General features: G+C 35.5%; 3 protein-coding genes across 4 annotated transcripts; 1 reads left to right on the plus strand and 2 right to left on the minus strand.

Moving 5' to 3' along the window:
- The first annotated feature begins 437 nt into the window (after positions 1-437).
- Positions 438-2,821, plus strand: LOC141648163 (uncharacterized). The gene is made up of 3 exons (XM_074456651.1): positions 438-987; positions 1,951-2,058; positions 2,434-2,821. Exons 1-3 carry the CDS (start codon positions 577-579, stop codon positions 2,464-2,466), a joined length of 552 nt encoding a protein of 183 aa, XP_074312752.1. The 5' UTR covers positions 438-576; the 3' UTR covers positions 2,467-2,821.
- A 5,086-nt stretch (positions 2,822-7,907) lies between these two features.
- On the minus strand, positions 7,908-14,498 carry LOC141648160 (magnesium transporter MRS2-3-like). Of its 2 annotated transcripts, XM_074456648.1 has the most exons (8): positions 14,000-14,498; positions 12,139-12,387; positions 11,898-12,026; positions 10,845-11,005; positions 10,497-10,728; positions 9,648-9,949; positions 8,503-8,549; positions 7,908-8,158 (listed from the first exon to the last, which is right to left on the minus strand). In XM_074456648.1, exons 1-6 carry the CDS (start codon positions 14,378-14,380, stop codon positions 9,665-9,667), a joined length of 1,437 nt encoding a protein of 478 aa, XP_074312749.1. In that variant the 5' UTR covers positions 14,381-14,498; the 3' UTR covers positions 7,908-8,158; positions 8,503-8,549; positions 9,648-9,664. The 2 variants fall into 2 exon arrangements, with proteins under 2 accessions (XP_074312749.1, XP_074312750.1); XM_074456649.1 differs by lacking the exons at positions 7,908-8,158; positions 8,503-8,549 and adding an exon at positions 9,363-9,451 and having other exon boundaries at positions 9,548-9,949.
- Positions 8,024-8,834, minus strand: LOC141649786 (uncharacterized). Its single transcript, XM_074458466.1, has 3 exons — positions 8,624-8,834; positions 8,503-8,549; positions 8,024-8,158 (listed from the first exon to the last, which is right to left on the minus strand). The coding sequence occupies exons 1-3, from the start codon at positions 8,832-8,834 to the stop codon at positions 8,024-8,026; spliced, it is 393 nt and encodes a 130-aa protein (XP_074314567.1).
- Positions 14,499-15,001: the final 503 nt, after the last annotated feature.

Consider the following 15,001-nt stretch of genomic DNA (forward strand, 5'->3'; position numbering starts at 1 on the left):
TGGCCAGCTCTGATCGTCCCGCTAAGAAGCCTATATTGATTGTCAACCCCATCTGTAATTTATTTGCTTTTCCTAATAATGTAGTAATTGATCCGACTCCGAGAGTCGGGTAGTTACTTTGTAAGAACATTTTCTTTACTGCTGTCAAAAAAAAAAAACTCAATTATTTAAAATACACCCATAATTTTGCGAATAAATAATTACAAAATAATAATCTACGGAATGATTAACTATTACTCATATATACTTGTATAATATTCTCATACATCATATTAAGGTGAGACGGTTTTTCAAGAGACTTATTACCAGTAATCACAAGAGTAGTGTGCTCCACCTAGCATCACCCATCTTCCCACCTTCCAACTGTAATTTTATTTCACATGTACTCTTCCATTTTATTTCATTCCCTTATAAACTCCTCACACCAACACTAGTTCCTTCACACTTCAACTTTTAGAATTGCATTTTTTTTTTCTCAAAAATAAAAAGTTGCATAATTCTAGAAACTAACTACACACTCCCATATACTTCTACATACTATCATCATATATACAGTATTACATTTACAAGTACAAAATGATGAATGTAATAGCACCTACAATAGAGTGCAATAGTGGATGTGAATCTGGTTGGACATTATACTTAGAACATTCTACTAGTAATAATATTTCTCTTACTTATAAAAACACAAGTTTTCAAGGTAAAAAGTTGAAAAGTTTTGATGAAAAACAAGCACATAAAGATGTGTTATTTTACGAGCAAGAAGATGATGATGAAGAAGAAGATTTATCAATGGTGTCTGATGCATCATCTGGTCCACCTCATTTTGATCATGATAATATTGATGAAGAAGTAGAGGACAATAATTTATATTATTATTGTAATAATAATACTAATGGGAAGAAAAGAACCATGACATTGTATAATAAGGCAAATGATGATTTTGCTCTTGATGATACTGCCAGCTCTCATGTTTTTGCCTCCAAGGTAATGTGTGTATAATTTTTTATAAATTTATTATTTTTGGACTAAATAAACATATGTTTAAAAAGTACTATAATGTCTTAATTAACAACTGTACGTGTGTACTGTGACGGAGTCAAGATTTGTCCTTAGGGTTGAAATTTTTAAGGAGGTGAATTACTAATGGCGGCGTAAGGTAAACTAGGAAGGAGATCGAAAATTTTACATTATTAAAGGGGGCAGCTATTAGATTAGGACCGTATGTAATAGGAAAATGAAAAGACGTCATCAGGTGACACTCAATTTGGGCGTCACTCTCTCACATAGGATGAGTGTGGACCCCTTCAATTAAGAATGGTTGTTAGAGGGTGACATCCAATTTGGGCGTCACCCGGTGACGCCCTATCACTATCGGGTGATATTGTGATGTTAAGTTTGAAAACCCCTTTGACATGCATAATGGAAAATGAATATGAAATGCATGTAAGAGGCCAGGCCGCCGGGGTAGTATAGAGTTTAGACAATAGATACACCTCAGTGACCATTAGCGGAGCCAAGATTTGAGCTTAGGGGTGGAAAAGTTTAAGGGAGACGGATGGGTAGTAATATAGGGTACACTCAATTTTATTTGAAAAATCTAATTAAAAACTTTGAAAATCTCAATCGGGGTAGGGCCCTACTAACCCTCCAGCTCCACCATACACTCAGTGCACAAATTCTTATTATAGACGGACATTATCCGTCTATACGTATAGACGGATACCATTTCCCCTCACAAAATACCCATTTGCCATAAAGTGAGAAGCACATGAAAGTGTCCCACCTTGTCCCCCCTACCCATTTTATTAGAGGTCTTTACCCGTCTGTTCGCCCCACCCGTCTATACCAATACCTACTGCACTCAGTGATAAGTATGAATCGGTGATGTTATTTCATTTTCCATACTTATATTACGTGTTATGTCACTTATGCATAATGTCTTTACAGGAGGTTGGCGGTATACGTGTGCAAAAAAATCGAGGTGCTTCATTAGAGAGAGTGATAGATTATTCGTCACAAGCTTATTCTGGTACTGATCAAGCTCATGCTCATCAGGTAATATTTTTTTATCATACTCCTGCTGTTCTTTACATTTATTTACCTTTTTTTTATTTTCTGTAAAGGATATTCTAATCAACGGTAAATAAATGAATTGCACAAATATAACTATGACACTAGCCTATTAAGTTACCCTTAAATCCTGCTCTAAGAACATTTTTTACCCATTTCACAAACTATATTATGCCGAAATTATTTGACTAATTTGTACTTTAAACCCATTTAATTACACAAGAATTTGTGATTGGCATAAGACAATTTTATTATAGACGAATTCGTGTCTCGATCGACTTAATTACTACTCCGTATGTTACATTAACTTGTGCTATAAATTACTAGTAATAATATTAACATGCATGTATCTTTGAACAGGTGGTTTTAGAGAAAAGAAAGAGCAGAAGGTAGCAAAGTAAAGCAGAAGGCTTATTAGTAGGATAGTTACGTGATTAAGTACTAGGAGACCCTTAATTAAAAGTCTCGGAGGAGCCTTCAATTTTCTTACAGTTTTGTTTATTAATTTTGTCTGTTAATTTAGTAGGAGACCCTTAAATCCAAGGGCAGATAAAAAGGTCCATTCATTCAGAAATAAAAAGTGGGTGTACTATGTTTCTCATAATAAATGTACTACGGACGAAGTATATGTCAACTCATTGTTGGAATAGCGAGCTAGTGACTAGAGATGTAACATCGCATGTAAGTCCTAAACTTACTACTGTGTATGTGATCCCAATACCATAAATTTCACTTTGACATCTCAACATCATCAAATCTTTAGCTACCAAGTACGGAGTTTTTTTTTTTTTTTTTTTTTTTTTTTTTTTTTTTTTTTTTATGACGAGGAGGTTGAGTCCCCTCGCCCACGATTCCCGCATCACCACATGCACTATAAAGGCACCCAAACCAGTAGTCGATCCGAGACCTCTCAACTCCCGCATTTTTTTTCAAGCGAGGTTTAACCCAAACCAAGACTTGACTAACACCACTTGGTTGTGATTTTTTTTTTTTTTTGGAAAATGAGATAACGTCATTAATAATAAGAAAATGATTATTGTTAGAATCGCGATTCAAAATACCATCCTATAATCCAAAAAGTGCAAAATAATTCAAATCGTCATATGATCGTTTGTAGGATCATTCAGGATCCAAAAAGTTCTTTCGCACTTGCAACTCTAAATTAAAGGTATACGAATGTATTGATATGATTATAGAGAAACACGCCATTAAATAAACCTTTACTATAATACTCGTACATCACAAATTATACCTTCGTACCAAAACCAAAAAAAAAACAAATTATACCAAATTTTTCTTACATAAGCTTGTTTATCCAAGCTATTTGTATGATCCTTGATTCGATCTCGTGATCCAATACTACCACTCCATTTTCGATTCAAAGTAGGCTCCATAAATAATGTAGAGTCCATCATGTTAACTAACTTTACATAAGACTATATAAGAGGATAGTAACGAATTGTGATATTACCAGGTGGCACCATTTTTATTTTTTTTTATTTTTTTTTTGGGAAATGCACATGGTGCCCTTGAGGTTTGCCCTTTTGCACGATATACCCAAAATTTTGATCCGGAAAACTTTAAGAGATTATAACTCGTGTTTAAGAAATCGAAATGTGACGAGGTTTTTTTTCAAATCGATCGTCTTTTCGAGAACTACGATTTGAAAAAAAAAAATCAAATTTGGAATTCGTTACCAAGAGATATGGTTACTCAAAGTTAGTTCGGTCAAAAAAACTTCGGAAAATTCACGTGATACCCTTAAACTTTGCCATTTTGCACATGGTACCCAACTTTTTAAGTTTGTGTACATTATACCCTTCATGTTTGATTTTCATGCACAACATATCTTTTTTGTCGCTGTAAAAATAAATCAATTGCGCATAACTCCTAGATCGGAATTCAGAATCGGCCAATTTTTTTTCGTTAAATGATTATCTCGTCATAATCTATGATTTGAGAAAAAAAAAATTGCTGACTGACATTTTATAGGGTTTTTTTAACGAAAACCTCAAATCAAACATATCTTCGATCATAAATTTCCGAATTACCAATTTCGTTTTATCAATTTATAGATCTCGAAGAGTTAATCAATTTGGAAAAAAAAATTAGTCAATTCCGATTTCTGGTCTATAATTTATGCTCAATTGAAAATTTTAAAAACGATAAAAAGGACATATTGTGCTTGAAAATCAAATTTCAAGTATATCATGTGCACAAACTTAAAAAGTTGGGTACCACGTGAAAAATGGCAAAATTCGAGGGTACCACGTGAATTTTCCGAAAAAACTTTGACATACTAAAACTCCTAGCCACGGGATCCAAATACGACTATTTTTTTTCCAACCGTAGTTCTCAAAAAGACGATCGATATGAAAAAAAACCCGTCACATTCCGATTTCTTAAACACGAGTTATGACCTCTTAAAGTTTTCCGGATCAAAATTTTGGGTATATACATTTTTTTTTGGTGACGAGGGAACCCGCAGCCGCTACCTTCGGTGCGCACTAGGTAAACCCTCGAATATATCAGTATATGTGATAGCCTGCAAACCACGTATAGCAGGTAAGCCACACACCCGAGGGTGCGTGATAGGCTCGAAGTCTATAAGGCATGGACTCGGGCCAAGAATGCTCCACAAAATTTTTGCTCTTAGGGAGGCTTGAATTTGGATCTCGTTGGAATTTCACAGTATCATTTATTTAGTATTTATAAAGTTAATTATGTTGATTTTTTACCAATATTTTCTCCTCAAATATTTAATGGAGGAATAATAGTGAAAGAATGTCATATTTTATATAACAAATCAAGAATCTTCATATATGAAGTATAATTTTTTTAAAAGAATCGTAGTTATTGTACATCTGAAAACGTTCAGTCAATTATCGACTATTTAAGGGAAGAACGAGCCGAACAAGCTTGTTTTCAGTGGAGAAAAATCTCGTACACCGTGGTGATCGACCCAAACAATCCAAAGACCAACAACCCAAAGAACCAAGTAAATTGAGAAATACGACTATAGAACGCACCCCAACCAATCTCCCAACGTAAAACCTAAAATGCAACCCAAGATTACAATAAAAACTCCTATAAAAGGAGATTATTAGAACAGAAAAAGAAAAAAAAATTAACTGTCATCAGTTTAATGTCATCAGCTTAAGACCATTTTAAATTGGTTAAATATCGTTTTAACTTAAGAGGGTCCTTACAAGAATTAGTGCCAAATTATACTAAGATCCGTCGTTGTTTCCTTCCATGTCCTGTCTGCTTTGAAAGTGGCATAAGTGCTGGTGCACTGGGAAGTCACACATTAATGTGCACTTTCTTACAACTTGTTCTCAAAATCTCTTCTAGATCACAAATTTTCATTTGAAATAGGTATATTTATTCTTAAGTTTAAGACTGATCTAGTTTAAATAAGAGTGATAGGGCGTCACGGGTGACGCTCAAATTAGGTGCCACCATCTCACAACTATTGTTAATTAAAGGGGTCCCCATTCACCCCATATGAGAGGGTGGCGCCCAAATTAGGTGTCACGTGGTGACGCCCTTTCATTTTCCGGATTGGATTATATTTGGCTTGATGAATTACATCCGTCTTAAGGGGGAGATGATTATGATAAAGAACATCATAGAACTAATATTATAATGTACTGTACAATGTAAATGAAAGATTTGATATGGAGTATTGGTTAAGACAAAAGCTTCCTGCATTTAGAATGCTTTTAGCATCCTAAGCTCACCTCACGTGTCCCTTCATTTTTTTAATCTCAAACCACTAAACATTCCATGTGATTTTCATTAATGTTGTTGTGTACCTAAAATTATCTGCATTTCTTGGCAAACTGTACGATCGAGTTATTACTGTTATTTGAATCGGTTCGGTTCTAATAATCGAATTTTATCATAGACCTAGTGGCTAGTACGCAACCCTACCGGTTAGTGGTGGAGCTAGCAAGGGTATTCGCCCCTGCTGACGGATAAAATTTCAAAGTTTTTGTAATAATTTACCATTCTTTTTCGAATTTCCCTTATACCATTACCCCTTCGCCCCCGCTGAGATAAAATCCTGGCTCCGCCGCTGCTATCAAACTAACCAGAGCGTCTATATTAACAACATAAAAAAGATTGTTTGATTACGTCGTAAATTGCATCGAATAACTTGTACTTCATCATAAAAAAAAATAAAAAAAATAATAATAATTTACTTTATCATTTTGTTTTATTAAATCATATTCCGAATCCAATGAATGATGAATCTTTAGTATCGTCCTTCCTAATAATGTATGACGAATTATGGAATGTACTGGATGATGTTGATGTCTGTGATCTGTCTAAGTGCAAGCATAAAGCAGAGAAGTATGGGAAGAACATGACATGTTATAAGAATCAGACACCAAAATGGTGCCTTCAATTCCCTGCAGTTTTGATAAAGGGAGCAACCTAACAGTATGGCTTCCTCACTTTTACTTTCTTGTTTTAGATTGTTTTTCTGGCCCATTTCTTCTTCTTTCCATTTAATTTTTCCCATCTTACATGGCCTGTGTTATTCAGACTCGATTAAAAGTTTCTGTAAAGATGATGGTCCAGCTTACTAATGTCAATTTCATGCGAGATAATGCGAATAGTCAGAACAACAAAGTTCATAACACCCTCAACTCGTTCATTGTTTCTTTTATTTTGTTAGCGCTTATTGTAACAGTGTGTTTATAGCATGCTTAAGAGCAACTCCAATGGATAGCTACAATCTCTTGTAGCTTGGATTTCCGTCTCATCATTTCAAGCAACCCTGCTTTCCGGCTACAAAGCCGTTTAGTGGTAAACTACAATACCATGTAGCTTGCATGGGTCACACAAGTTAAATTACTATTTTAACTTTAATTTTATTCAATTTTTCACTATATTATTCAAAGCATTAAATTTCAAGCATGTAGCTTGTGTAAGCTACATTAGCTTTCAAGCATACATTACTTTTTCTTCCCCAATGATTATGTTGTAGCTAGGTAATTTATGTAAATTGCAAGCAGGTCCAAAAATTGTACCATTGGAGTTGCTCTAATCTGTTTGCGCAGGGCAAATAGTAACAGCCACAACAATATAAACATTAGAGTTAATCTCAAAATGTTTTGATGTCGGCTAACATGATTTGTAATTTGACTGTCACAGACCGATCACACACCTCAACAATGAGATAAAAAGGAAAGTTAAAAGAAAATGGAAACGGGATAATATCGATATATATGACGATATGTCGTAAAATGGTTGGGTTAATTTGAATGTCCCCAACTCCCATGACAAAAGTGTTTAAAATTGGATGCAAAAGAGGCGCAATTTTGCAAACAGAGTTATCAGTTGTGAACAGTAATGCATGTGGAAAAGGCACTTGCAAGCATGATCTTACTGAAACGCTACTGCACTCACTTCCATCCATTGCTCCAACCTTAAACTATGTTTTCTTTTCCTTACATGATTGACAGGTATGAATGATATTTTAATGAAAGATAAACAAATGACTAGGACGGAGGGAGTATATGATTAAATATCGTCAAATGCACTCTAATGTGAATTCGTTTTCAGATAAAATATAATGATACAAGTTTCATAAAAAAATTTGCAAATTTTCAGGCTATCTAATTTATATTGTTCTTTACTTCTATTCGTAATCCTCGTTCAAACAATCTCGACTTTGACGGATCTTTCCCATGATATAAATCAATTACGGCAACTTTTGTAAAAGTAACAATAAGATAAGATTTCAATTACTCACATAATTTATATATACTTTTATATACATCTGTAAAAAAATTTTAGTTAAAAGGTTGAAATCAGTTGACTGTCAGAATCAAGAAATTTAGGATTGGAACGAGTATTAATCAAGTATAAACACCATCTCAGAAATTATAATAATTAAGAAAAATTGGGCATAAGAGTAGAGTGCAATGTGAGGGATCTACTTGTTCTTGTCTAACCACTCAAGAATGCCCTTTTCTGATTCTGAAAGTTCCTTCTCATCCTTAGCTCTTAGGGTCCCTTCCACAAATCCAAAGTAATCCTTGTAATTCCGCTTGTAGTAGTTATCTAACCGCTGCATTCATCGACCAACAGCTAATCAACAACATTTACCGGCCAATATGATATAAACTACAGTAACGCAAAAACAACGAGGACAAAGAAACACACTCATATTACGAACATAAAATGAAAACAATATCTGCAAGAGATTGAATTTATTTGGGGATGCATACAGTGAACCAAATTTGCGAAAAGTTTAGTTGACAGGACGGGCTTTTTTCTTTTGGTAAAAGGAGCCATAAAGCCATAATGCTAAGGTGATTTTACAACCACGCCTCGTATCTTTACCAATTAAGGTAGCTGATATCTGCGGATTAGCACTGTAAAACAAAGTTAGGAATAAATAAATGTGTGTACCTCCTTGTCATTCTTTTCCTTGTTCTCCTCCGACTTCTTTAAATACTCTGATCATTAAACACCATAAATTAGACATGATCTTCGAAATTAAAAGAGCAAAAACTACAAAATTGTTGATTACTTTGAAGAAGGGCTGTCTGAGAATCATTGGATTCAACAGCGAGCGCCGCCGCCACAATAGTAGTAGCAGTAGAGGATAGAAGAAGGCCTCTTCTTCCTGCTTGACCAACTTCTAATTTAGTAGTTGATGTCGGAATATTTGTGACGCGTCCATGGAGTTCTTGGCCATTACTACTGACTGCAAATTTGCTAGAGACAACTGCTAGATACATGCTTTCTTTTCCTTAGTATCTTTCTACATGAAAGCTTTACAATTTGTGGATTGAGATATTGTTTATGTGGCTGATATTTCTCATCACTTACAAATATCTATTCTGCCTATCAAAATGCTAGAGTGCTATTGTAAGTGTGCATAATGGAGTTAAAACAAACTTAAAACATGACAAAAATGCCCTAAATTTCGATTTACCAACAACAGTAAAGCCACCAGTTATTTATCACCTCCTAATATTATACCCTAAAAAGGGTTTCAGTTTTTTTTATCAATCTCTATAATACCCTAAAATGTAAAAAAAAAAAAAAAAAAAAAAAAAAAAAAAAAAAATTATGTAGCGAACGGAAAAAAATACTGTATTTATTATTGATTAGTATCAGAAACATAATGCCACATGATATTCGTTTCTGTAGCGTGAAAAAAAATAAAAAAAATTATTGGACACTGCGTGGAAAAAAGTTGTTCCACAGCAATAATCAGAAGATATTATGTACAAAAGGCGGACAATTAATCTTGTGCAAAACCATTTATTTGTACAGCCAAGTGATCAAGGCATTCGTTAAATGAGGTATATAGCATTGAAAAGGTTTGTGGTATGAATACAAGAGTTTTATACTCCCTCCGATTCACTGGAATCATACCATTTAAATCGAATACTCCTCACATATATTCAATTAATGGTATGATTCCAGTGAATGGGAGTATGAATACAACAGCTTAGACTGTCAAACTTTAAGAAATATATATGAAAGACGTTACGACAATGAGTGCAGACATCCTATAGATGAAAGCATGAAGCTTGAAAAAGCACCTGAACTGAAAGAGGACTTAAAGGAGACGCTTGTGTTTGCACCACGCAATAGCAAGGAAGTAGAGAACGACAGCACCTGTGGCCCCACCACCTACAGTCCATAAAAATTCTGGATCTCCGGCTTTGTCTGGGTCAAATAGTTCAATATGAATGTTCATCCCGAAAGCACCAGCAACAACCACAAATGCGCTCACGACCAGGGTGGCTGTAGTTAGCATGACCCCCATTTGCAAAAGTTGATTCTGCTTATCATCCAGCATTATATTGATATAATCTTCAGTGTCATCCACATACTCCCTTAACTATTATTGACAAGGAATAAAGAGGTATTAAAGACTGATTCTCATTTAATATATGGCTTTGCATGATGACATGGTTACTTAAAGAAAGCTCCTACACAAGTCAAATTTGAAAGATTTGAATTTTTAAGGATTGATTGGAGCAGAAAAATGCAATCGGATTCCTATGTGCATGACTTATAGATTAAAAGGTAAAATCTACTGCACTGCAATCAGGTTAGCCCCTAATAAAAAAATCATTTATTTTTCTTATTATTATTTTACCTTTTCATTGATGGTTTCAAATGATGCTTCACGTCAGCCGACACCAAATAATCTTGGGATTAAGGCTCAGTTGTTGTAGATGTAGTTCAATTTTTGAATAGCTAACAAATTCTAGGCTTATAAAAATTGTTAAATCAACTAACAGCTGCTAAAATTTTACAGAAATTGCAGATATTTGGTCCAATTTATACTCAATCTTGAGTTTGTTAAGACTAATTAGAAACGAAACAATGCAAGAAAAATTAGATTGGATAACTGCTGAATCAGATTTACATAACTCACACACCGTGGTCAGTTTGTTAAGCGTTCCATCAATCTGAACAAAATAAGCCTCCAAAAGCATTTCAAGCTCCTCTACATCAAGGTGTTTGCTTACGGCGCTATGTGTCATGCTGGTCCGTGTCCCGCTTCTGGCTAGGGTAGGAGCCATACCATAATGGTGGTCATGGAGATTGGCAGCATCACTTTCATATCTACCTGAACCCCCGTGAATTTCTGGTGGTATTTCAGCCGGTATCCTGGAACATAATAAATAAAAGCTCAGGGATTTTCAAGTTGAAAAAACTCAAATGAAAATAGCTGCTGCTAACCAAGGGAAAAAAAACAACACTTGACTGATAGAGTGATAGCTTACCTATCATCCATATCTGGTTGAACATCCTCATTCTCATCGTCAAGTTCATTCACAGAGGAAAGAGAAGATCCATCAAGGTTCTGTTCAGCCAGCTTTTCAGTAAGATACATCTCAGCCATATCATCATCGTCATCAAGTAGATGCTCAAGTTCATCCCTCACCTGAGCATATTTTGCAAAGGGAGCATCATATCAAAAGACATTCTTTTTATTTTTTTTCAAAAAGATCAGTAGTTATCTATGATGGCGTTATCTATCAGTACTTATTCTTATATGGTACCTAACTTGCATGTCTCGCCAAACCTCGAAAATAGCCAAAACATTGTTTTAAGCGCGTCTACAAACAGAAACAAATGATAACAGATTGGCCACAATAGGCACAAAAGCAATTAACTATAAATTAGAGAAGCACCCCACGGATCACATATGGTAGATAAAGGATCATGTCTACATTGCTGTTAAACGATCTACCATAGGTTCTCAATAAAAGAAAAACGAAAAAACAGAATAAAGAAACTCAATGGAGTAAGAATGTTGTTATCGAAGATGAGCTGGAGAAAGTAGTTGAAACAAAAAGACAATCAGAAGTACGTAGCTATAGCACGGCATATGTGAGAGAACTTTTTACGGGTTCTTTCTGCAGCAAATTACTAATAACATGAAAGTCAACAAACAAAAAAGAATCATGTTTTATTCGATGAGATTGTAGAGCGGAAAGTTAGTTTAGATTACCATAATTAAGGACAAATATATTCCTGATCTATACAAACCAGATACTTCTAGAAGGAAAAAAGGAATAGATCAGTTAAGGGATGAAGAGAGTAAAATAACCGAAAAAGTATTGAACTCCCTGCGTCCAATGGTAAGAACAACAACAACATTACTCCAGTGCCTCAATGGCTCCCGCAAATTGCGAGGTAAGGGAAACAGAGGTAAGAATGGTTCGTAAAATAAAAGAGTAAACAGAGGTTTTAAAAAAGTGATCTAAACAATTTTCCATAAATGAGTGCAGGGGTAAGCATTTGAGTTCTCCTTGCTTACTTAAGATACTAACCTTCTGGACACGCCCAGTTAGAGCAACAAGACGACTTTTAATTTGCCGAACACGCTCCAAGTTGAGGGTACTAATTTTAGAAGTTAACTTGTCCAAGGCTGGATGTGCTTCTTGCTCCAGTGTCCTTGCCTAAGTTAATAGTTAAACATAAGTAATAAATCCAGTAAACACATCAAAAACACAAATGATAATGTTAAGGATCGTCTCATTCAAAATTCTTATTTCTTATGCCTGGTATTACCTCATGGTCTAAGGAACTACAAGCTGCTTCAAGACAAGCCTCTAGTGCAATAAACTCGAATGGAAGGACCTTGACACCATCTTTATTTTTGAGATCTTCCTTCTCCTCTAACTTACCTGTCTCCTCATTCATCTCTCGACGTGGAGGGAAGCCACAAGAATCATCTACAGGGCTACCATCAATGCTTTCACCCTCTTCAAGAGCATATAGATTTGGCCACTCAGAATCATCAGCATCTCCACGTGCCTCCTTATGTTATAACAGATGGCGAAGAAGTAAAAGTTAAAACAAAAATAAAATGCAATCTAAAGGGAAAAAAGACAATTGTTGATCCCAGACCAACTCCAAAGTACAAAACCATTCTCATCGATACACGCAAAATAAGCTCAAGATACTATTGATGACAAAATAAGATGTAACGCCAGGAAAAGCTAAATAAGTGAACGGAAATAGTTTAGAAAAGCCCAAAGGAGATAGTAGGCAATCCATATTTGGTAACAGCTATCCCATGACGGAATAAAATGCAGAAAGGAAAACTAAAGTAAGTACATAATGGATGAATCTACTACAGGTACCCAGTAGGTCATAAATCCTACAAAGTACATCATTCAGGAATGGATAACCTGAATATCATCAGCATCAGTTGGGTAAGTAGGCCAAAGTGATTTGCTTAGCTGGCCCAGATCACTCGATTGTCAACTTTTGGTGTCTCTGATCCTAGTGCACTCTCTAAAACTATTCCTCGCACAACAATCTCCTACTGCCTAATTCAAAGCTAGCTACCTGTAAAAGACATACAAATGCACCTAGTCATCCAACACTAAATTATACATGTATTAACCTTTTTTACTTCTTCACTTGAATGCAGAATTATTCGCCTTCTATCCATTGACCATTGCAAGTTGATTATACTCTTATCCAACGGACGATGTCTGTCTAAACTACTCCGTACTAGTTATCTACCAATGCAATATTCATGCAAAGTCAAGAAGAGAAAACTAAGGGGAAACAGTGGAGTAAAACAAACAGAAGGGTGATCATGGTTACTCAACTACACAAATATCCGGAATGTGATACTCTATATAAAATAAACTTTCCTATTCGGACTATGACAGCTTAACCAACAGCATTTTGTAAGATCAATCGACCTTTTATCACATAAAAACCTCCAATCGCATTATTGTAAGCAATCCAAATATGAATAAGCAAAATTCTTCTATTTCGGCCTATGCCCTTATCGAATAACGAAGCTTGATGAGATACATACTACTCCGCATTAGACATTAAAATCACTCAACCCCACCCAATTTCCGTGGTACAAAACTGCGATTACATGATCCATATTGGCTATTAAACCCTTGGTCCTTTGCACCACTCATACAACTAACTAAATTTTCGGGAGCCATTGAGGCACTGAGGTAATGTTGTATATACTCTCTATCATTTGGTTGCCTATTCCATTTTGGGTGTCTAGTCAATCGTTTACCTCTTTATTTTAAGAATGCATTTGATGGGCAATTTGATCCTCCATACTCAAATTGGTCCATTTGTCTTCTAATAATCAGCCCCCCCTCCTCTTTCCTTGGTCTTTGTGTCAAAATCAAAGGTAAACAAATTACGGGACAGAGGCAGTAACTAACTACAACACTCCGAGTCCAACACTTGGATACAGACCCTGTCATTATTGTATACAACTAACTGCAACACTCCAAGTCCAACACTTGGATACAGACCCTGTTGATCATGTTTTTCCAAATGACACGAAATGAAAATTACCCTGATACATTGCGGGGTAAGGGGGAGTCGGATAAATTATATTTAATTAAATGACTATTACTTGACGATATTAAAAAAGTCAAACCTGAAGTTTAGTAGCTTGAAACAAACGCAACAACCTCCGTTGCAATTCATCAACAAAAGGAGTAACAGAAGGATCCTTAGAATTCAACAACAAAACCTCTTGTGCAGTAATAATCGCCTTAATATGTTCCAAATTAATAACAATAGCTTTCTCACGACCCAAAACCGTTGACGGGTACGATAAAAGCGGGTCGAGTATCCGTAAGTCTCGTGCGGGAAGACCCGTTCGTCTCATGATCGAGTGTTTTCCTGCTTCAACTACTTGACCCTGCCCCGTTTGATCAAGGACCAGCCATGCTCGGACACCCATGCCCTTTTTACGGTGGCCTAGACCCGGGACAAATCCGGGTCGGGTCAAGTCTGGCTCCTCGTCGGGTCTCATGGGTTTGTGTTCTGTACAGTATGATTATGATTATTCGAGTTTAGATGTTGGCGGCCGTGGAATTTTGTTTTGTAGCTGGGGCCTGGGGGAAGCTCGGGCGGCTGCGCGTTTATTGACTTCAGATGGTCACTGTCGACTTCTCGACTAGTGATGGACTTTGATGAGATTGTTTCCTAACAAGAAATTGAGAGCAAGTTTCTATTAAGGGTTTTGGATTGTATTTTGACAATATTTATTATTTAATGGTTCTAAATTTATTCATAAAAATAAAGGAAAATATAGATGAAAGAGAAAATTATTATTTAAAGAGATTATGAGACGGAATGGAGGAAAAGAAAATGGGGATGATCCATTTCCGTTTTATAGAGAGTAGTGATTTTGATTTTTTTGTCTCAATTTTTCTTTCTTTTTGAGGGACCTTCTAAGTTATTTTTTTATTTTTCATTAAAGTACCCTTCACAAAAAATATAAAAAATAAATATTAAAGAGTCAAGCGGGTCAGACCCTTCCGAGAAAAGAAAATCAACTTCAACTTCAAAAAACATCCCTTTACACGTTAGTTCTTCTCTCACATTATGTAAAAGAATAACAAATTTACGCGCGCATTAATTAATATCATTA

This window comes from Silene latifolia, chromosome 3 (assembly GCF_048544455.1).
Source record: "Silene latifolia isolate original U9 population chromosome 3, ASM4854445v1, whole genome shotgun sequence".
Taxonomy (NCBI): Eukaryota; Viridiplantae; Streptophyta; class Magnoliopsida; order Caryophyllales; family Caryophyllaceae; genus Silene; species Silene latifolia.